The following is a 25,240-nucleotide window of genomic DNA, read 5'->3' on the forward strand; positions in this document are numbered from 1 at the left end:
TGAAAAAAATAAAGGGTAGTATTGGAAGTAGAGAGAGAAACATTAGTTTTCTCTCCATTTTCTTTCCAACGTTGGAGAGAAAAAAAAATTGGTGGGCCTCACCAATTTTTTTTATCCATTTTCTTTCTCCTCAATTTTCCTCTTCAACCAAACAATGAAAAATAATCATTTTTCTTCCCATTTTCTTTCCTCCTTTTTCTTTCCTTCCATTTTCCACTCAAACAAACATAGCATTAGGTCTTTTGTTCCGTTAATTTTAATAGAGGACAAAATAATTCCTGACAACTCTAACAGAAGACAAAATAGTTTCTGACCTCCTTTGTTCGAAAATGGCACTATCCTCTCTTAATTTTCATCATATTTTGTATAACACTGACAGTCTAACACTGTAACTTCAAGCTACACAATGCACACTCTGTAACTTCAATGTTTATAAGAAAAAAAATCTCAACCTATTCTCAACCAATTCATATTCAATAAATTAATGACTATATCTCTCAAGTACTTGTTGTCTTCGACGGATCCCATGAATTTAGATAGCAAGTCTAAAGGTGAAGAAGGAGAGTATAAATGTTAGGGTTATGCGGGATATAATGAAAATTGGGGAAGAACAGTGTTGTTTTCTAACAAATGAGTCAGAGATTATTTTGTCCCCTGTTAGAGTTGTAAGGGATTATTTTGTCTCCTGTTAGAATTGTCAGTGACCATTTTGTCTTCAGTTAAAATTGACGGAACCAATAACCTAAGTGACTGACAGAATTAATTATTAAGAATCAATCAAATAATTAATTTTAGTTGGAGACTAAAATGTCTGATCCGAAATTCTTTGAGGACAAAAAATGAATAAATACTCTTTAATTAATATATGTTTAAACATAATTTTAGTTTTCTTTTTTAAGTTAAGAGTAAAATTTAAATCCAAAATCTCTAAATGAGTATATAAATATTATGTCATTTAAACTATAATTCGTTAACTCTACATCATTTTAGTTGATGTCATTCGAATAAATTTTCTTCTAAATTAATAAAAAATATCAATATGCAAAGAGGCATTGGATCATTGCCTCATCTATGACATTATGACAACACAATATTCTATTCGGGCCAAAGTTTGGACGTTTATATTAAGGCTACTTTTCCTTTTCGGTGACTTTATATTAAGGCTACTATGTAAGAGGGCCAAATTTTGAATATTTTATATTAATTGTAACTCTAGTCACAATGTATTGATAATTATAAAATATAAAAAGAATTCAAATGTGAGAAATAACGTATATATTATTAATAACAAATATTCTTTACAGTCAGTATGCTAAAATATTAATTTAAACGATATAAATTAGTCGAACAAACATTTATATCATTATACCAAATATTAATAAAAGAATACAAAATAAAAAATACTTAACATTGCACCTTGTGAATTCCAAAGAGTGACTATAAATGAGAAAAAATAATATAAATGCTAACCACTTGGCTCTTTTTTTTTATGTGGTCCTTACATAAGTAACCACAATTATAACCTTATCTTCTTTAACATGATAAAACAATAAAATAATAATAATAATAATAATAATAATAATAATAATAATAATAATAATAATAATAATAATATAAGTTTTAATTAACAAAAATTATCTATAATTTTTAACTAAAAAAAATTAAAATTTAGATTATATAATTGTGTAATAATAAATATTCTTAAAATTTATAGTATATTAAATTATATACTCTAATAGATATAAAATAAAAACTTTTATACGTAGACTTTAAACTCGGAATTCTAGATAATAAATCTTAAAATCTAAGCACAAATCCACAAATATTAAATCATAAATCCTAAAACTTTAAACAATATATCCTAAATCATAAATCCTGATTATGAAACTCTAAATTCTAAAATCAAAATCGTAAATCCTAAATTTTATTATTGTAAACATTGCATTAAATCAATAATTCCTAAGGCCTCAATCGAAAATTATAAATACTAAATTCTAAATTCTAAATTTTAATACAAAAATCTTAAATTGTGAATCCTAAATCGTAAATCATCAAAATTAACTTTCAAATCCTAGACCTTAAAACAACACATTGTTAAATCATAAATTCTAAATATTAAAAACTAAATCTAAATCCTAAACCCAAAATTGTGAACCTTAAATTTTAAATTTTAAACTTTAAATTCAAATATAAAATATAAAAAATTAAAGTAATTTATTTGTGTATTAATTTAGTAATTTTAATGGTTACCTTTTATTTTTTAAATATGAATGATAAAAAAAATTTATTTATCTTTGTAATTTAGTATAAATCTTTTGTCTCAATTTATAAACCATAAAATTTATATGATTAAGATAAACATCGTAAATATTAACTTTAGCCTAGGACAAGTCTTTTATTTGTTTATTCACGATTTATTACTTACATTTCATATACACTATATATAAAAATTTAAAAACTCAAAAAAATTACATAAACACTAAATCCTAAATCCTAAAATTTTAAACCCAAAATTTAAATCCTAAACCTTATTATAAAATCCTAATCCCGAAATCTATATCGTTAGTACCAATTTTATAATTTTGTTGTTTCTTAGCTTATAATAGTTATAGTTGTTGGTTATGTTTTAAGATATATAATAATATTCATAACTAAAATTTTATAAAATAATTAAATATTAAGAATTTAATTTTATTATAATATCAATATAAAATCTTTTATAAAAAAGTAATTATGTGTTATTACGTTAGTAACCATATTTTGACATTTATACGGTCTCAAATATGCCTTACATAGTACATACTTTACGTAAATAAATGCCAATATAACTCTAGGCAAGAATGGAACTTAGTTAAGAGAATCATAATCCAAAAAATTTTTATAAAAAAATTAATATTAATGTTTTAAAAAATAAAAAATAGTTCAATTGGTTCACATATTTTACTAAAATCAAATCAAATAAAAAAATTATCTAACAAAAAAAGACAAGAATAAAAAAAATCATCTAACAAAATAAAAGATAAAAATCATTATTATAAAAATATTACTAACAGCTTCTCTATTCGTATTTTGTAGTTCTCTATTCAACAAGCAACACTTCCTTTACTTTTGAGTTTAGATATAAAAAATTAGGTATGTTTTATGTATTTAATTTAATATTATTTAATATTTATTGTTTATTTAATTTAATTTTTTATATTATAAAAAATATTAGAATATTCAATAAGTATTGATATTATTGTATTTGTATAAATTGATAAAAAAATTCAATAAATATTATAAATTATTGAAAAGTTTAATTATAATTTAATTATTAAAAATTTTAAGTCACTAAAAATTCAAAAAGTATCATTATAAACTATTTTATATTTTTTATCTGTAAAATTATTTATTTATTATCTTATTGATAACAAATTTTAAAAATAATTATATTTATAAATTTATTTTAATATAAATATTGTTCATACCTTGGCCCAACAATAAAGGCCCAAGTCCAAACGAAAGGCCTAGTCCAGAGGATTGAGCCTTGCTGAGCACCGACCTTCGTACTAAGAAGTCGGTCTTGACTACGATTTGCTCTAAAGAAGTCGGGACGGAGAATAGTTGACAGATTAACATCAATCCAAATGAGTAACTGCCCCTAAAATCTCTCTAACCACTTCCGGGAGCCATATCTTAACCTCCCTAAGATAAAGGGACGGTTATCACCCTAAAAGGGTGGCACTACTGCAGCGGTGGTTATGGGCTCACCACTATAAATACACTGACGCTCTTCAGGTATCTCTAAGCCCAATACATTCTAAACCTGCTCACACCCTTGCTAACTTAGGCATCGGAGTGTCTTTGCAGGTATCACCCCCCATTCACTCACGTACACAAGTCGGAAGGAGGTTCCAGCGTGCAAACCTGCTCGGAGGCTACCATCCGCAGACGATTGGGCCGGCCAAATACAGTCCAGTCTATTAATTTCTGGTTACCCACCGTAACATTGGCGCCGTTGCCGGGGACCCGATAGATCAGTCACCGATGGCGGACAGATCCCACGAAAAAGGTCATGTGGAGACAGATTCTGAGCAAGAGAATCTGGACACAGGCAATAACGATGCGGACTTCACCCTCCACCAGGAAATTGATAATCAACATAGGGAAGGTACCTCTGGAGTAAAAAACCCGAAGGTAAACTCCTCAGAAGGGCGCGAATCAGAAAAAGAGGGACCATCCCATGTAACTGAACTCATGGGATTAGTCCACAATCGCCTGGAACAGTTAGAACAAGAACGGGAGCGACAAAAGGAAACCGAAAAGAGCCTAAAAGAGGAGATGGAACGACGAAAAGAGTTAGAAAGAAAACTCTTAAAGTTAGAATCCTCCCTCAAAGGTCGCAACTCCCGTGATGAAAAGGAAGAGCCACCCTTAGGTGGGGAGGATCCTTTCAGCGAAGACATAATGAGGGCAAAAGTTCCGAAGAACTTCAAAAGCCCTGATATGGACCTCTATGACGGAACCACGGATCCAAAGCATCACCTGAGCAACTTCAAAAGTCGGATGTACCTAGCTGATGCTTCCGACGCTACGCGATGCAAAGCCTTCCCGACCACTCTATCGAAAGCAGCGATGAAGTGGTTCGATAGCCTCCCCCCGAGGTCGGTTACCAGCTTTGAAGACCTCTCAAGGAAGTTTTTGATGAGGTTCTCTATCCAGAAAGACAAAGTGAAACATGCACCGAGCCTCCTGGGAATAAAACAGGAGGTCGGAGAATCTTTACGAGCCTATATGGAAAGGTTCAACAAAGCATGTTTAGAGATTCAAGACCTGCCCACCGAGGCAGTAATAATGGGGTTAGTCAATGGGCTTAGAGAAGGTCCCTTCTCGCAGTCCATATCCAAAAGACACCCCATCTCCTTGAGTGATGTGCAGGAAAGAGCTGAAAAGTACATCAACATGGAGGAAAATGCTAAGTTGAGAGACCTAAGTTGGCGACCTGGGCACCCTCCCTCAATAAAAGAGAGGGAGAGGGAGACCAAGAAGAAGGAAGAACTCGGTCTCGACAGACCAAGAAAGTACCACTCTTATACTCCTCTAAAAGTTTCAATAGTGGATGTGTACAGAGAAATTTGCAACACTGAAAGGCTGCCACCCCCCAGACCCATCAAAAATAAAAAGGGGGGAAGCCGCAACGACTACTGTGAGTACCATAAAATATATGGTCACTCCACAAACGATTGTTACGACCTTAAAAATGTGATAGAAAAGTTGGCTAGAGAAGGTCGGCTTGACAGATATCTCATAGAAAGATCGGACAGTCATGGGAAGAGGAAGCGAGATGATATCGACAGAAGAGACCCACCACCGTCGACTCCTGAGAGACATATCCATATGATCTCAGGGGGGTTCGCGGGAGGGGGACTCACAAAATCCTCTCGCAAAAGGCACCTCAAGAGAGTCTATCAGGTCGGAGGAGAGTCATCCGATCTCCCCACCATCTCATTCACTAAAGAAGATGGGCAAGGAATAACCCCTGGACATGATGATCCAGTAGTAATAACTATGATCCTAGCCAATGCCCATCTCCACAGAACCCTAGTAGACCAAGGAAGCTCAGCGGACATCCTTTTTAAGCCCGCTTTTGACAAGCTAGGGTTGGATGAGAAAGAATTAAGAGCCTACCCCGACACCCTATACGGATTAGGGGACACGCCAATAAAACCACTAGGATTTTTGCCCCTCCACACCACTTTTGGAAAAGGGGAAAAATCAAAGACTCTGAGTATAGACTTCATAGTCATTGATGTCGGGTCAGCATATAATGCTTTAATCGGCAGAGCTACCCTTAATCGACTCGGAGCAGTGGTATCCACTCCTCACCTCTGCATGAAATTTCCGACCTCAGCGGGAATAGCAACGGTAAGGGGAGACCAAAAATTGGCGAGAAAATGCTACAATGAAAGCCTAAATCTGAGAAGAAAGGGCAGAGAAGTTCACACAATAGAGCTCGGTGGTGCAAGGGCCAGAGAAGAGCTGCGACCACAACCGGAAGAAAAAACCGAGGAGATACAGGTCGGCAAAGAGGAAGGGAAAAATACTCACATAGGAGCCAACCAAGGGGAGACCCTAAAACAAGAATTGACTAAGCTCCTAAGAGATAACTCCGACCTCTTCGCCTGGAAGGCCTCTGACATGCCTGGGATAGACCCCGAACTCATGTCCCACAAGCTCTCGGTTTATCCGGGATCCCGACCTGTACAACAAAGAAGCCGCAAGCTCGGCCCAGAACGAGCCCTAATAGTAGAAGAACAAGTGCAGGCGCTCCTAGAAGCTGGCTTCATCAGAGAAGTCAAGTACCCAACATGGCTAGCCAATGTAGTGCTAGTCAAAAAACAGAATGGCAAATGGAGAATGTGTGTCGACTATACCGACTTAAATAAGACATGTCCCAAGGACCCTTATCCACTGCCAAGTATTGACACCCTAGTGGACTCCAACTCGGGGTATCAATACTTATCATTTATGGACGCCTACTCGGGATATAATCAAATCCCAATGTATGAGCCAAACCAGGAGAAAACATCATTCATCACACCCAGAGCTAATTTCTGCTACGTGGTCATGCCATTCGGATTGAAGAATGCAGGAGCCACATATCAAAGGTTGATGAATAAAGTGTTTTCCCCTCACCTGGGGAGTCTAATGGAAGTATACGTCAACGATATGCTGGTAAAGACCAAGAAGGAAGTCGACCTCTTGTTAGACCTCTCACAAGTCTTTGACACCATAAGGCTGCACGGGATGAGACTAAATCCCGCAAAGTGCGCCTTCGTGGTGGAGGAAGGGAAATTTTTAGGATTTATGCTAACACAAAGAGGGATCGAAGCCAATCCCGATAAGTGTAGAGCCATCCTAGAAATGAAAAGTCCGACTTGTTTGAGAGAAGTCCAGCAGCTGAATGGCCGACTCGCAGCCCTCTCCAGATTTTTGGCAGGATCGGCACTAAAATCCCTTCCACTATTCTCCTTATTAAGAAAGGGATGCCAGTTCGAATGGACTCCTGAATGCGAGGAGGCGTTCCAGAAGTTCAAAAAGTTTTTAAGCCAACCTCCTATTCTGACCCGACCAGTATCTGGAAAAGACCTCGTCCTGTACTTATCCATAGCAGACAAGGCTGTCTCATCAGCCCTGATAAGAGAAGATGAGGTCGGACAACATCCAGTTTATTTCATCAGTAAAGTTCTACAAGGCCCTGAGCTAAGATACCACAAACTAGAGAAGTTTGCCTACTCCTTAGTAATAGCCTCACGAAGGCTACGACCTTACTTTCAGGCTCACACAATAAGAGTCCGTACGAACCAACCCATGAAGCAAATCCTCCAAAAGATGGATGTTGCAGGGAGAATGGTTCAATGGGCAATAGAGCTCTCCGAGTTCGACTTAAGATATGAAACTCGGACGGCGATCAAAGCCCAATGCCTCGCCGACTTCGTTGCAGAATACGCTGGGGATCAGGAGGAAAAACCATCTACATGGGAACTCTATGTAGACGGATCTTCCAACAAAATAGGAAGCGGCGCAGGCATAATATTGGTAGATGAAAGAGGAACCCAGATAAAGGTTTCCCTAAAATTTGAATTTCCAGCTTCAAATAATCAGGCAGAGTATGAAGCCTTGATTGCTGGATTAAAGCTGGCAGAAGAAGTCGGTGCTACAAAGGTGATGATATACAGCGACTCACAAGTGGTGACCTCCCAGATAAGCGGAGAGTATCGGGCAAAGGACCCAAATATGAAAAGGTACTTGGAAAAAACTCTGGAGCACCTTGGGCGCTTTGCAGAAACCGAGGTTAAACACATAACTCGGGATCTAAACAGCAGAGCGGACGCCCTATCCAAGTTAGCAAGCACCAAATCGGGAGGGAACAACAGAAGCCTGATCCAAGAAACCCTCCAGGAACCCTCAGTAGTAAAAATAGAAGACAAACAAGAAGTACTTGAGGTAGTCGGTTTAAACCTCGGATGGATGAACCCCTTGGTCGAATACATGAAATTCGATATCCTCCCTAAAGAGGAGAAAGAGGCTAAAAAGATCCGAAGGGAAGCACAACACTACACCTTGGTGAGAAATATTCTCTACAGAAGGGGGATATCAACACCACTATTAAAGTGTGTACCGACCTCAAGAACCGCCGAGGTATTAGAGGAAGTACATAGTGGGATCTGCGGAAACCATCTCGGAGCAAGGTCACTAGCCAGGAAAGTAATTCGAGCTGGATTCTACTGGCCGACCTTGCAGAAAGATGCTACAGAATTTGTGAAAAAGTGTCAACCATGTCAGATGCATGCAAATTTCCACGTGGCTCCACCAGAAGAGCTCATCAGTATCACTTCTCCGTGGCCCTTTGCAAAATGGGGAATGGATTTGTTAGGTCCTTTTCCTCAAGCGCCAGGACAAGTCAAATATCTGATCGTGGGAATAGATTACTTCACAAAGTGGATAGAAGCAGAACCATTGGCCACCATCACCGCTCAAAGAAGTCGGAAGTTCCTCTACAAAAATATCATCACAAGATATGAGATACCTTATTCCATCACTACAGATAATGGAACCCAATTCACCGACTCTACCTTCAGAAGCTTAGTAGCCAGTATGAGAATCAAACACCAGTTCACCTCGGTAGAGCACCCGCAAACCAATGGACAAGCCGAGGTAGCCAACAAAGTCATACTGGCAGGGCTAAAGAAAAGATTACAAGAAGAAAAAGGAGCTTGGGCTGAAGAGCTCCCCCATGTGCTATGGGCTTACAGGACAACACCCCAATCCGCCACTGGAGAAACACCCTTCCGACTAGTCTACGGCGTAGAAGCAATGATACCAATAGAAATCAATGAACAAAGCCCAAGGGTAATTCTCCATGACGAGATCGGAAACATACAGGGGCACAAAGAGGAGCTCGACTTGCTCCCCGAAGTCCGAGAAGATGCCCAGATAAGAGAAGCAGCGTTGAAGCAAAGGATGACTATAAGGTACAACAAAAAAGTCATTCGAAGAACATTTGCCCCGAATGACTTGGTCTTAATCAGAAACGACATTGGAGTCAACAAATCAGGGGAAGGAAAACTTGCTGCTAATTGGAAGGGACCATACAAAGTCAACGAAGTTTTAGGAAAATGTTATTATAAAGTAACCGACCTGAACAGCACTGAGTTCCCAAGGTCGTGGCATGCTTGTAATATGAAAAGATACTACAGTTAAAAGCGAACTCTACTCCCTGATGTACTCTTTTCCCAACTTCATGATTTTTTTCCAAAATCAAAGGGTTTTTTTTCTGGAGAAGGGTTTTTAACGAGGCATCATAGTAGAGGCTAAGGGAAAATAGGCTATTAAAAACCCTTAGTAGCAAGAAGGTACCTCCCCAATCAATAAAAGATCTTTTTTCATTCACAATATCTCTTATAAACTCCTTTCTATTTTCTAAGTCTTTCTACGAAACGCGCCGACTTAAGCTTGACAAAACGTGAAAATCCCATGAACCGATCTAGATGGTCGTCAGGATAAAATGACGAGGTACAAGTCGGTGTAAAGAGGTTATATGAGTTGATCGTAAAAAACTCGGAAACAATCCGACTCATAAGTCGAAATGAAAATCCGAGTAGAAAAGCTCGGAAATACTTCGACCCGTGAATCGGAGTGAAGAACCGAGTAGAAGAAAAACGCATCGCAAAAATAACCTAAGTCATAAGAACTCACTAAAGCAAAGTTGAGTATAAGGAATAATAAAAAAGAGATTGAAAAACCTAGGAAAAAGTTTAAAGGCTGTCCTAAAGTCCTTAAACAAAAGGCTCAGAAAAACAGACAAGCCAAAGGGAAAGGTTTTTCAGAAAAAGATCAAGGGGACTTCGAAAAATCAAAATCAGAAAAGCATACACGCATAAGGTAACCTAAACCCTTATCCAAAAAAGAGTATTTATTTTGTTAATTTAAAAACCCTTATTAAAAAGGGTATTTTTTAATATTTTGTTTACGGCCTTAAAAGGCCAAAAGAAATTGTTCAACAAACACCACCAACCAAAAGTAAATAAAAGAGTTTAAAAATGGGGGACCCACAGATCGGGCCCCAAATAGCCCACAAATCATTTTTTAGGAAGAGGAGTAGACGGATCACCACTACCGGAGTCAGGAGGAGCGCCACCAGGACCACGAAGAGAGGCATCCATAGGAGATGAAGAGGAAATAGGAGGAACTGCTGAAGAACTCGGAGCATCCTTTCCATGAGGAAGAGACTCAATGATCCTCTGCCCTCGAGTCTTCAACTCTGATTCAGAAATAATCACAGGGACAGGGGGATCAACTATGGCCCCGTCAATAACAACTTTGTCAGGATGTAAAGGAGAAAGATCCAAGTCGGGAGCAATAACTCTGACTTGCTCCAGGAAGATCCTCCAAGACTCCTCGGCGCCATCAGCAATAGAGTCCTCTAACTCATCGTATGCCTTCTGAGAATTCAGCAGATCATTCTTCACAGACACAAGATCATTGAATAAACTTTGATAGCTGGCCTGCGCTGTTTTACTCAAATCCATCTCCATGTTGCATTGGGCTTGCAAAACCTTCCCCTTCTCCCGGAGGGCATCTCTCTCCTCCTTCAGCTTGGCGACTTCCTCCTTCAACTCCCTCTCATGCTCTTGGTATGAGCGAAGCCTTCCTTCCAGCTCCTCGACCCTCGAGGTCATCCCTAAAGAGCTGAGAGGAGCCTTCTCAAAAATATCCAAGAGTTTGCTGCAAACCCCCGCCGCTTTGAGACTCTCCTCAACCATAGTGGTAAGGTGGCTCCGAACGGACATATCATCCATGCTTATACGAGCATGGGGGTAGATGTTCTTTCGAACGAACACAAGAGCATCCGCCTTAACCTCACCAGAAGAGCCAAACTCTAAGGTCTTGCGCTTCTTCTTCTCTGGCTCAGGGGAGGGTCGGACGACGGGGGGCGGTTGAGAGGAAGCTGAAGAAGAAATCACAATGGGCTTGGAAAGAGTCCCAACGTTCCGAGGAGGAGGAGGAGGAGAGATAACCCTAGTATCACCAGTCCTGGCGCGAGACTTTGCTTTGGCCTCCTGGACTCTCTGGTAAGATTCCTGAGCATTCGTCTTCGCCATTTCTGAAAAATAAAACAATAGCTAAGGAATTAAACAAGTCGGAAAGTGCAGTTAACGAGTCAGGAATCTAACAAACAAATGAAAGCTACCTAGCTGTGCTTGGATAAAGGTCGGAGACCCTTGGAGAAACTTTTTAGTGTCCAAATATGGGGCCCTCCCCCACACTTCTCAGAGGAACCCCACAATGGCGGCCTCTACTTCATCCAGGTCATCCAGACCATATTTCTCACAAGGAGAGGCCTCCAGCCAGTATAAAGGAAAGCGAGGAGAAGAATTATCATCCAGGAAAAAGGGGTGGTGACCCTCTACAACTTGCACTTTGAAAAAATAATTTTTAAAGTCGTGGAAGGATTCGTCAAAAAGGGTGAAGATTCTCCGACCTTGTATGGCTCGGAAGAAAACCCATTGTTGTTTATTGTTTAGCCCACTGAAGGGCTTGGTCATATGGAAAAGATGGAAAAGGATTTTCAGAGAGGTCGGGAACTCCAAAGCATGGCTAATAAATTGATAAATTTTCAAAAAACCCCAAGAGTTGGGGTGAAGCTGGGTAGGGGCAACCCGACAGTGCTACAAAATAGACATCTCAAAATCTGAAAAAGGTAGAAAAACGCCCAGACGGGTGATCATGCATTCATACATAAAGAAGAAATGAGGGGCCGTTCCGTTGGCCCTCCCATGGCAAACACGGTCCTCTGAACTTGGGATAAGCAATTCATACTTAGGCTCGTCCTCATCCGAGGTACAGAGCCGGTGGTGAGTACGAAGATGGGTAATAAACTCAACATCAACCAACGGCTCCTCCCCTAGGACAGTAACATCAACCCAATCTACGGAGGCCATTTTCTTTTCCTAAAGAAGATGAGGAAACCTACAAAGGGAAAAAGAAAAGAAAAAATAAAAAACAAAGGTCTATAGAGGGGAGAAAAAGGAACCAAGCAAAAGTCTACAAACCCACTTATCTACAAAATAAAGGCATACGAAAAACATGAAAGAGAAAAAGAAACTAACCTCTCTCTGAAGACGAAGGTTGCAGGAAGTAAAAGCTTCGAGACACAGAAAGGTGGCACGAACGAATGAAGAACGAACGAGGAAAAAATTAGAAAAATCGCAGAAAGAAGATAATGAAAGAGAGGGAAAAGTATTTATAAATACTCTAGGGGCATAATGGTAAAAACGGGACAGTCATTAATAAGAGTGCACCGTTACCAAAGCCATCAATCCCTAGGTGCATCCCTAACGGACACGACGCTTGAATAGACGTAACTGTCAGAAACAAAAGGTCGCGAAAATCACGTCGGTTTAAAAACCTGCGTCTCCTCCAAGAAATTCGGCTACGAACCCGAGTAAAATACTCGAACCCAAGTCTTAAAGAGATCTTGGGCTCAAGTAGGGGCACTGTTCATACCCTGGCCCAACAATAAAGGCCCAGGTCCAAACGAAAGGCCTAGTCCAGAGGATTGAGTCTTGCTGAGCACCGACCTTCGTACTAAGAAGTCGGTCTTGACTACGATTTGCTCTAAAGAAGTCGGGACGGAGAATAGTTGGCAGATTAACATCAATCCAAATGAGTAACTGCCCCTAAAATCTCTCTAACCACTTCCGGGAGCCATATCTTAACCTCCCTAAGATAAAGGGACGGTTATCACCCTAAAAGGGTGGCACTATTGCAGCGGTGGTTATGGGCTCACCACTATAAATACACTGACGCTCTTCAGGTATCTCTAAGCCCAATACATTCTAAACATGCTCACACCCTTGCTAACTTAGGCATCGGAGTGTCTTTGCAGGTACCAACCCCCATTCACTCACGTACACAAGTCGGAAGGAGGTTTCAGCGTGCAAATCTGCTCGGAGGCTACCATCCGCAGACGATTGGGCCGGCCAAATACAGTCCAGTCTATTAATCTCCGGTTACCCACCGTAACAAATATTATTATTAAATTTTTTATATTAAATTTTTTGCCCTTCCAAAATTTTAATTTCAAGTTTTCGGACAAAACATATTATTAAGAAGTTTCATTTTAAACAACTATTTATTTTTTAAGAAACATTATTAATTTCTGCCCTCCCAAATCAAGTCAACTACGCCAATGGAATAGTCAACTTCACACTTGGAAAATAAATTATTTTTAATAAAAATAAGGGTTATATTAGGTAACTAATAATTTTTTTAACAATATGAATAACCACTAATCAAATAAAAATATACTACACTTTTAAATTAATCACATAAATTTTAATATTAGAATAACCATCCGCACACCTAGTGAAATAAACATCCGATATATCTATTGTTCATATTATTTAATATTTTTATTGTTTACCTCCTATACTTTTCCTAAAAATAAATAGAACTATAAAAGAAAAGTGACCAAGGTTCTAAAAACCAGTTTGAACCAAAAATCGATAACAATGACAACTCAATTAACAAAAAAAATTGCCATCTTCAAAAGCTGCCTCAAAATCATTAAATCAGTCAAAAATTGGCCAGTCAAACTAAACTGGAATCCAGCCAATTTTTTAAAAATTACTTCATATAATGCCATTTTGTCAATTAGAACAAAAAATATTCTAATTTTTTGCAGCTCTTTAGCCGTTCTCTTTCGACTCCAGAAGATCAGAAACATTTTGAATATAGCACAAAAGAACTTGCAACTTCCATTTTATTGCCGCTCTCCATTCTGTTCAACCACCGCGCTATCACGTCTGTGCTGCCCCATTCGAACTACTCCAGCATCATAACAACGCCTCTGTTTCGCTGTTGTTTTGCATTGCCTTCTGGTCCATTCACATTATCCTCTGTTTCATTGTGTTTCTGCCACTATTTCATCATGTTTCTGTCACTAATCAGCTTTTATTCTACCACACTCTAGTCCTCATCTTCCAGCTTCTATTTAGCCATCGTTTTGTTACTGTTCAACTATCTCCATCAAGTTTTAAAATTATAGTGTAGCACCCAAAAATAGAATAATTATAAAAATTTTTCAAATAGTATATATTAAACTACTAAAAAAACTAACAACAAAAGTAAATAAACCCAAATAATACTCACAAAAAAAGAAATAGGTATAGCTAAAGAATTTATAACAAAATAGAAAGAAAAAAACAGATAAAAAATAAAAGTACCATCGACTTTCAAACAACATCTAAAATTGACAAAGAATTTGATATTATTACTAGAAGGGGAAAGAAACATTCTAATATTAGGAATTAAAAGTAATAAGTTATAGTATTAATATGTGTCTTTTTTGTTTTATAACTTTCAATCACATAATTCCTCAATTAAGAATTGATTTTTTTTTTTGTGTAGCCATTTTCACTTTTTTTAATTTTATTATTTTTTGCCACACAATCTGAAAATTTTAACCCTTTCTTTTTCTTCATCTATATTTATGTGTGAAATGATTCAAATAGTCCCTAATATCACAATATTCATTTATTTCTCCCTCCTCGGTTGATTTTCAAAAAGGCCTAACGTGATTTTTTTTCCTTTTCTGTTTCTTTTGTTGTTGCAGTTTTTGGTTTGATATTGTTTTAATTTATATTTGTTATTTTTTATGGTGATTTATTTTCTCCTTCTTGTGCTGTTGTATTAACTTGTTTTTATTATGTTTTTAATCTTATTAATTTATTAATTTGATAAATTGATGTTGTGGTGTTGTATTTGATCTTGTGACTGTTAAGCGGTTGCATTATTTTTGACATTTTAATAATTTATTAATTTGATAAATTCTTATTGTGATTTGTTATTCTTGATCTTAATTTTATCATTGTTTTGATCTTAGCTAATTATTTTTTTATTATTTGACTTTTAAATTTATATTTAAATGAGATTATAACATTATAGTTAATGCAATATTATTAATTTAGATGATATTTTAAAATTTTATTAGATTATAATTATATTTTAATATATTTATTTATTATTTTTTTATAAAACAATTATTTCAGTTGAACAAATAATTAAATTAGTTAAACCAATAGTTTGATAACTTGTTCCATTTTTGAAAACAATTCAATTCCATTTTTGTCTCTCAAAATCAATTCCATCCTAAATAAGTCCAATTTAAAATTTTATTCCATTAGAATTTTTTTTAAAACTTAAAAATTTATAATGTGCTTATAATTTAATTACTTCTTCTTAATTTTTTTCACGCATTTATTCTCGATGTCTCCCACATTTTAACACTCTTTCTCTTCTTTCACCACCTTCATTTCTTTCTTTTTTTTTCTTCAACAAATTTATACATACCTTTTTCTAAAAGACCTACTATATAAATATAAAAAATATTCACACATATAAATTTTATGTGTTAAATTTAGATTAATAACATCAAACATTTATCAATATTTCTGAACATTTTAACTAAAGTTGTATCAATCATGGCTCCAATAAAAAGTAACATAATTTTATTCTATTTTAATAACATGAACTAATTTTTATAATCTACCATTAATAATTAACTTTTTTTTTACTTACTATATTATTAGAGCATTCAATAAATTAGTTCTTAATAGTTTATATTTATTTTTTGTTGAACAAATTATTTTTTTAATTATTAATAATGTTTAAATGTTAATATTTTAAAATTAATATAATTTTTATTTTTAAAAAATGAACAAATTTTACTTAAAAAAATTAGTTAAAAATATATATATTTTTTAATTATTTCATATAATTTAATAAATAAATATAATATTATATTAATAAAAAATAAATGATCTATTATAAATTTTAATTCATTTAATAAATATTTAAACACTTAAATTCAATTCAATAATTCCATAACACTTAAATTTAATTCAACCACGGTGATCTATGGCGAAAGGGTTTTAGGAGGTTTTGGGCAGAGCATTGAAAACGCACCCACCAATCTCTGCCCACCCACAATGTCCGCCGCCGCCAAGCAAATCCTAGCCGACCACCCTGAACCCAAATCTGAGCAGCTCCTCCCTCCGGATCTGCCAGCTCCGGAGACTCTCCCGTTGGATCAGCCTCACTTGGACCCTTCCGAACCCGAAGCAAAGCAAAATCTCGATCACCATGAAGAAAAGGAAGGGAAAGTAGAAGAAGCGGAAGAAGAAGAAGAAGAAGGAGAGTGCGGATTCTGCTTGTTCATGAAAGGTGGCGGTTGCAGGGAATCGTTCATCGAGTGGGAGAAGTGCACTGAGGAAGCGGAGAAGAACAAAGAAGACATCGTTGAGAAATGCATCAATATCACTGCGGCGCTGAAGCAGTGTATGGAGGCTCATTTCGATTACTACGAACCCATCCTCCGCGCCGAGAAAGCCGCCGAGCAGCAAGCCATCGCGGAATTGAAGAAAGAAGCCATGGAGAAAGAGTCCAAGGAGCAAGATAGGGCTTCTTCTGATTCTGATCAAAAGTGAGATCTTGCTAATTCGAGATTTTTTTACTTTTACTTTTAGCAATTGTTTTGCTTGTATTTTAATGTGGAAAGAAGGAATTGATTACAGTTTAGTGGCTTAAGTTATTGGAGATGGAGAGTATAGCTGACCACAGAAAGAGGCATTTTTGAATTCACAATAAATTAGAATTTTCATGAATATGTTCTTACTCGGATTCACAGGTCTATGATATGATATTGATCGGTGATCTATCTCTGTTCAATAATTCAATTTGTATTAGAAGTAACAGTATGATGAACTGATTACAATTTTTGAACAAGTTATACATGATTCATGTCATGTTTTGCTCTACTGGTTCCTCCTTATGTAGGTGGTAGTTGAATGTGAAGAATCTCTATATGTAAAGTGAAGATGTGGATCATCATCTTCTGACTCTGTTTAGTACAATTGAATTCAGGTGTATGACCGTATGAAATTTTTTGATGATCCATGTGTTTGCCTTAAATATAACCAAGTGTATTTGTCTTCATTATGAAGGAGCTTTGTGAATCTATATCTACTTTGCGTAGTTTATTGTGCCCTAGGATAGAAAATATTCTGTTTCTCAAATGGTTGTGGTGGAGAAGATTTGTTTCTTGATGATTCTGTTGTAGTGGGGTTTTGATGAGTATAAGCGCTTGATTTAGTAGGGAGGAAGAAAACTGGAGGACAGGACCATTTTCCTTGTATGCAATGACCAACCATGCAAAAGATTCCAAAATCAGATGCTATTTGTTTGAAAGTAATAAATCAGGTTGAGATAATTTATAATTTAGTAGCTTTGTTCACCTGTGCTTTGAGTTTCATTTCATTATCAACTGGAACTGATTTATTTTTGAGCTCCACGCTATTGCTATTTTCTTCTCCGTTTAGTTGAGATACCTTCTTTTTTGAAACCAAGGCTCGAGATGCCTTAGGCTCCCAATACATTTCCATCAAATCAGTGAGTTGAGCAAACTAAAATGATTGTTTGATTTTTCTTTCCCACTGTAATCACTTGCATGTTACTTACGTTTCAAGTAAGTTAATGCTAAGGCAAATCCAAAATAAAAAACTACTGCATTTATCTGAGTACTATTTATTACATTACTCAAAATGTAAATTACACATCACCACCAAATTTTAAGCCAATTAATTTCGAAATTAAACCCACAATCTTTCAAATAAACATGATCACATCAAATTGGCAATATTACATCATGCAGCCATATCTCAAGGTCAGCTACAAAAATGTTAAACTTAGAAATACTTGGCTGGATGCAAAGACAGATCCACACTTCAAAACCCAAAAAAGTATGCAGGAATATAGATCAATGACATAGTTATTCACCACCATAAATGCATTACATGCATTGACTAAGTAATGGCTCACTATACAATTGCAGTATTAACCTCTCTTCCCCTTTCCTTTCCTTCCCTTCCCCCACTCTTGTTTTATATTAAGTCACAAAAACAGTTAATTTTTACAATACCTGAAAATGCCGTATCAAAACCATTGCTCTTTTCTGCCTTTTCTGCTGCCAAATGCCATAAATGGTTTTGGATATAGGCATCGTTGCAACATCAGCCATCAGTTCTTTTTTTTTTTTTCCTGAAACATGGCAACCCAACGGCACTCAATTTTTTTTTAATAAATTAATAGTGGCAATAATAGTATTTTTGTGAGATTTAAAAAAAATGTGAATTTTGCTTTTGATAGTAATTGGGCTAACACATACGTAGGTGCATATTTGTTAGGTGAGACAGGCCACCTTAAACTCATGCAATCAACATGTGAAATGAAAGAAATATATAACTTACATAGAGCAACACAGATAAATGGAAATTTTTAAATAAATTAATTAAATTTTATATTTACAATTATTTATTATTTTTAAAATTATTTATATTTTTATATTTTATTACATATCTTATTTATACTGTTAGCGAGTTAAATAAAAAATATTTATAATATAATTTAAATTAATTAAAAGAGTAAAATAGATATATTTTTTTATAATTCTTTTATATCAATTTGATTTTATTTTTGAATCTAATTTAATTTGATTCAAACAATTATAATTTGTATTATATCGATTTCATTTTTAAATTTAGTTCACTTCAAAATATTATAATTGTATTGAATTGGTTTGTTATATATGTAAATATTGTCTTGGTGAGATGAGATAAATAACTTTATACGAATTAGATCAATTTGTTGTCACTGTACGCAAGATAGATAATAAAAATAAAAATTGAAATTTTTATATAGCTGTAAATATAAAAATTTAAATAATTTATTTAAAAAATCCCAGATAAATAGATATTCATTGGTGAAAAACAGAAAGGATAAGTAATTTCTTTTCTAAAGAAAATATCAGATCGGAATCCTAAGTGTCACATAATGATTGGGCAAAAGCAGATAAGAAATATGTGTTCGCAAATCCACAGAAGGGTCACTTATAACTTCCAAGGCCACTCCAATCTTATCCCCTTCAGATTCATCATCATCATAAAATCACCGAACACAAACAGAACTTGAACATCAATCGAGATAGCAATAGCATGGCAACAATTTCAGGTCTTATTAGCCGTTCAACGCCCAGGGTTGTAGTTTTCAACGCATCATCGTCCGAGTCGCCGCGAAACTGCCACGTCGTCAAGTTCCCCGCGGGAATGACCGGATCTGGTCGCTTGGCGAGTGTTCGGCCAGTGAGGACGGCGCCGGAGAAAATATCGGAGAAAGTGGCGGAGAGCATAAAGAACGCGCAGGAGACGTGCTCGGAGGATCCGGCGAGCGGAGAGTGCGTGGCGGCGTGGGATGAGGTAGAGGAGCTGAGCGCCGCCGCCAGCCACGCCAGGGACAGGCTGAAGGACTCAGATCCGCTTGAGGATTTCTGTAAGGACAACCCGGAGACCATCGAGTGCAAGACTCATGATAACTGAATATTAGGGTTTCATGGTTATTCTTCATGGATCTATGAAAGTAGAGTATCAATGTGTTCAACTGTTGCATCTTTCATGAAGCATGATACAATAATGATATGCCAAAAATATATGTACTTGGTTAAGTTTTCTTATATGTAAAGCTTAATTTGTAACATTATCGTCTGAAGAAGTCAACGTTTCGTCACGATAGATTTATCGAAAATTTGGTGTATGTTGTGATCAAATTGACGAAACGGATATACTTATTATATCAGAAATTTTTGGTTGCTCTGCAAACATAATATTTTGTGGGTTCACTATTTTTTTTCTTTCTAAAACCACATAAGAAATTCTAGTATATATCCCATATAATTGCAATTATTCATTCGTTTTAATATTTTATGTCAAAAATAGTAAAGAAATATAGTATTCAAAAATAGTGTTAGTCTTCCGCTATTTGTAAATAATTCAAGTTATCAGTCTATAGTTCAGATGAAAGATTAACTTGTTTAATTACGATATACTGTTAGCTAGGATTTTTTTTCATTAACGAAATGCTAGTTGTAAAATGAATAATTGAACACAGAGAAATGATATCATGCGGTTTTCGGGTTTGATTTGAGTATATCGTCCAAGATATAATTGATGTTATTTATTAAAGAAAAAACACACGAACTGTTAGGAAATCAAAATATGACAAGCAAATATTGAAGAGCATGTCATTAAAGTTGAAAAGTAAGACATCCAATCCATGCTTTATTTTGAAATGGCATCACATACATGCATTTAGATATGGTATATGGTTGGTTTATGATTCTCTATTTCTCCCAGGAAAAAAAAAAAAAAAAAAGCGTACACTTGATTGGTGATATGCATTGCAGTTGATGCTGACATGCTCATTCATCTAATCCATTGCTAGACTAGAAAACTCTAGTTTTATATTTGCATATTTCCAGTTAAAGTATTTTATATTATTAATTAATCAAATTTTAATATTTAAGTTGATCATTATCTAATAAATTTTAAATATTTTAGTTTATTTGACTATTCAAGCACTCTCTTCCCACAATATATAGCTGTTTTGACTTTTTTTAATATAAAAATTAAGAATACATACTGTTTTAATCTTTAAGATTTGGGTCAAAACTAAAATTATCTTTAGTCTTTGTTTTTAAATAATTCTCAAACATTATATTTAATATTAAAATAATATTTTTGATGAATTTATTCTTTATAAAGTTTAATAATTAAAATAAAAAACACCCTCTTTCTAACTCTTCTTTCTTTCTTTTCTTACCATTCTCCTTTCCACCTTCTCCCATTTTCACCCATTTCAAGTCACCATCTTCTATGGTCGAAATTATTTCACCTTAGTTTTTTTCTCTCTCTCTCTCTTCAATTAACTCCCTCCACACAATTTGTCTTTCAGTCTTTTCTCTTGTCACACCACAAATAATACAATCTGGTTATCTGTCTTTTTTCCTGTCACACCATCGGTGACTCTCTTCATGTTTTTAGCATCACCGCTGTCACTACAAAAAAAATATTGAGTATCATTTAAATTATTATCGGATTTAGTGTCAATCTGTACCGGCGGATTTATCATCGAGTTTTTTAATGGAAAGAAGGAATTCGTTGCCATAAAAAGTTATCATCGGAAGAGATTTTTCGTCGCTAAAGTCGATGGTAATTATTGGCGCAAAAATATAACTCACCGGCGCCAATGTTACCGTCGGATTTCCATCGCTATATTTCGTCAATATCATGGTTTAATGAAACACGTCGTTTTGGTAATTTACCGTCAAGAGAAAATTGAGTAGATTATTTCAAGAGGCAAATCCTAATACCCAATTAAACAATTTTTCACAGTAGTTCAGAGAATATGTCAGCATGCATCTAATTTACACAACAGATTCAGAACTAGTTGTACTAAGTTGGGGCTAATAAATAAGGGCATTAGCTACCCGATATCAATGTTAATAGATACCGGTTCCATTCTTTACAGTGGTTGATTGGAAAGAAAACAGATAACACTGAAGTTTGGATTTGTGAAAATTTAGGCGGTGGTCATTTTGATTGGTTTGGTGTGTTGCACAACATACTTCAATTAGAGTATTTCTGTCGCACTATGTACAAGGTGTGCGTGTTTAAATGTGAATGGTACTATCCAAATTCACGACAAGGAACACAAAATCATAAGGACTACGATATCACTGAAGTTAATGTAACAAGGAAATATAGGCACTATACTCCTTTTATTTTACCTCAAAATGCACTGCATGTATACTATTTGTCTTATTCGGGTTCATGCAAGTCTAGTTGGGTGATTGTGGTTAAGACTAATCAAGAGACCACATTAAGTCTAATGATAGGACAGAAGGTCAGGAACCTTATCAGATTGATGATCCAACTCCTTTGAAAATGGTGATTAATACCGGCGAGCCGATCACCCTTAAGTCGACTGTTATAGATGATGACATCATTAATCTTGGAATAGATGACGACGCACTGTAACTAGAAGACAACGATCTTCAAGAAGAATACGGGGTCGATAGCAACGAAAAAGAGGAAGACGAATTCAATTATCAAGAAACTATCTCGAAAGAGGAGGATGGTGAACCAGAGAAAGAAGATTATATGAATAGGGTTAATGTAAATATAGTTCTATGATATGTACTTTTTTACCAAACTTTGAGAATAATATAATATAATAGCATTGTTTCAGATATTTCAATTACCATAATCCTATATTTTTAATTTGTATGTTTGATATTTCACATTAAATTTAAAACATTGTTTTAATTATTAATTACCAGTGTACATTATAGATGGACGAAAAAAAATTATTAAAAAAATAAAAAAAGACTACTCTCGAAATTACCTTCGGAATATACCAACGATAACAATCCAGTCAATTTTTCAAAAAAAAATAAAAATATTTTTGTCGAATTACTGTCGGATTAATTTGCTGGTGAGATGGCACGGATACGTATGCTATAACGCCAATGTTACCATTGAAAAATATCCGACAGTAACATTCAACAGATTCCGTTTTTTTAGTAACCATATTCGGCCGTTAAATCCGACAAAAATTATTGTTGGACGCAAAAATCCAACGGTAATATGTTAACGGTGATGAGGTTTATTCCGTTGGATAAATACCGACGCAAAATCCGACAGTAAGTCGGTAGCCATTATACCATCGAATTTTATTCGTTTTTCTAACAATACTCAATGTTTTTTTTGTAGTGCGCGCATCCCTTACCTGCCTACGCCTAATGTTGTCCCCTACCGCCACCTCTATGACACCCTCCTACCACAACTTTTCTGTGTAGTGCCACCACCGTTCACATTTATTGCCAATACCATTGTTTACATTTACATTCACTACCACCACCACCATGCAGCTTTATTGTTGCTGTCATCACAGACAAGTTAAAATTTAGATTCCCAATTTTTTAAAGTTAGGGTTCAAATATTTTAAATTAGGATCTTCAATGATTTTTGAAGTTAGACTTTCTCTGAAATAAAAATTATTGTGTTAAAAATGATGATTTTAATAATAAATGTATTGTTTGATACCATTTTAAAACAAAAATAAAATGTTAAAGACGATTTTGATTTTGATATCAAATTTTAAAGACCAAAATAATTTCTTATTCCTAATAATTATAAACCAATTAATGAAAAATATAATAATATATGATTAATAATAATATAAAATAATTTTATACTAATAGTATATTTAAGTTATGCTCCAAAACATAATCAAATATATTATCTAATCTTCATTTCAATATTAATTGTATAAAAATTTTAGGTGAGTTCTATTTGTAACGTCTAATTCTATGTTTTTTAATTAGAAGAGATCTAAAGTAAAATATAAAAAGCTACCCACAAGAAAATATTTTTACATAAAAATATAAAAATATATTATATTAAATAAAGATAATGTTAAGATTTAGTCTCTATTTAGTTTCTAAATTTTTTGAACATGACTCATGTTAGTTCCTGAGATAATTTTTGATTCATAAGCGTTAACGGAATGCTGATGTGCACATTCGAATCTATGTTGAACTCTGTGAGACATCGTTTTTATTTTGGCGCTCAAATAGCCTAAAAACAACATCGTAAGTAATGTTTATTGAATTTTCTAAAACAAGTGATCTAACGTCGTTTTTTAACTATTTGAACGCTAAATTATTTAATAATTTTTAACTATTTGAACGCTAAATTATTTAATAATTTTTAACTATTACTTTTCAATTTTTTAAGTAATTATCTCGATATAATAATTCTACAGATAATTAATAGTTATTTACACAAAGATATAATAACTGAGACAAACATATATTATGAGTCTCCAAAAAACATATTATGTAAAGTAATTTATTAGTTGAATAAGGCAAATCATTTAAGATTGTCGACTATTGTCTTTCTCCGAAGTAATCAGCATCATCATTTGGATAGGAAACTAATACGCCAGAGGTGGGTGGTCGTGCATCCCATCAGCAAGAAAAAAGAGCCCCGAAAAGGTTTATCAAAACGACACCTCAGATAAGCAAGATGTTACCTCTACGGCATTTCTGGATTAGTGTACTAAACAATCATGCAACAACCTTGGAACGTAGTATTAAGCAATAAGCAATAGTGATCATGAACATTTTTTTATTGTTTTTTCCTTATAAAAGTTATCATGAAGATTCTAGAGATAATAATTAGAAATTTGAAAATAATTAAGAAGATACCTTACCATGGTCCCAGGAGGGTAGACCAGTCATTGTGTTTATTTAGTATATAGTAGATAATTCCAATCCATTGCCTTATCTTAATTTCATCTGGTTTGGAACTGTTACGAGGAAATTGAGAGAGGGATTAGATCACGAGTTACGACTCATTATTCTTCTCTCTCTCTATCCAAAAGAGTTGCGACTCATTTCAAATAATGAAACTAATTACCTGGAGAAATATGCGAGGGAATGACGAATATTCCAATTCCATTTCATTTGTGCAACAACATACGGGCGCTCTATTTCTTTTGCATATCGAAAATATTTAGTAACAACAAAATGTTAGTAACAAATTATTAAAATTTATTATTATTAATTTTATTTAATATATTCTATAATAAATAAATATTAAATAATATAAATTTAAATTGTTTGGGCGAATTGTTACTCTGTGTTTCGTTATTATCTAATTATTATGCCATTATACTATTATAACTCCAAAATTTATACAAGAAAAAAAAAAACCAAAAAAGAAAAAAGAAGAAATTCGACAGAATTCCATCTTATATCAGTTCAACCTAAATTGAGTTATAATTTCTTTCTTCTACTGTCTCCACCAAAATAAAATTGAGTTATAATTAAGGGTCCAGATAGTTAATAGTTATACAGGCAAAAAAATAGTTAATAACTTCTATTTTGTTTTGGGCATATAAACTTATTCTGCAATCATCTAAACGTAGCCTTACCAACATAATGGGCTGTTATATAGTTACGGAAAACTTTTAAATGTACCGAAAATACCGGTTTTTCAGTTGTTTTAACCGTTGATTTTAATTAATATATATTATATATATTTTTTTATAATTCAGATTAACAGTTAAAACAACAAAGTATTCCTAGTATACTTGAAACTCTTACAACAAAGTATTCCTAGTATACTTGAAACTCTTCCGTTAGTTACTATCAACTAATAAATTTCCTCTTTTTTTTCGGGTGGCCTTGTCTGTGAATCCGGAACCCATCAAATATGCAGCCCCCCGCTTATGCCAAATA

At 34.8% G+C, this 25,240-nt stretch overlaps 2 protein-coding genes across 2 annotated transcripts; both read left to right on the top strand.

Moving 5' to 3' along the window:
• Window positions 1-15,941: 15,941 nt before the first annotated feature.
• On the top strand, window positions 15,942-17,325 carry LOC130935960 (uncharacterized). The gene has a single exon (XM_057865903.1). The coding sequence runs from the start codon at window positions 16,035-16,037 to the stop codon at window positions 16,530-16,532; it is 498 nt and encodes a 165-aa protein (XP_057721886.1). The 5' UTR covers window positions 15,942-16,034; the 3' UTR covers window positions 16,533-17,325.
• A 1,680-nt stretch (window positions 17,326-19,005) lies between these two features.
• Window positions 19,006-19,774, top strand: LOC130932474 (calvin cycle protein CP12-2, chloroplastic-like). The gene has a single exon (XM_057861806.1). It carries the CDS (start codon window positions 19,095-19,097, stop codon window positions 19,473-19,475), a length of 381 nt encoding a protein of 126 aa, XP_057717789.1. The 5' UTR covers window positions 19,006-19,094; the 3' UTR covers window positions 19,476-19,774.
• Window positions 19,775-25,240: the final 5,466 nt, after the last annotated feature.

Source organism: Arachis stenosperma, chromosome 6, assembly GCF_014773155.1.
Source record: "Arachis stenosperma cultivar V10309 chromosome 6, arast.V10309.gnm1.PFL2, whole genome shotgun sequence".
Classification (NCBI taxonomy): Eukaryota; Viridiplantae; Streptophyta; class Magnoliopsida; order Fabales; family Fabaceae; genus Arachis; species Arachis stenosperma.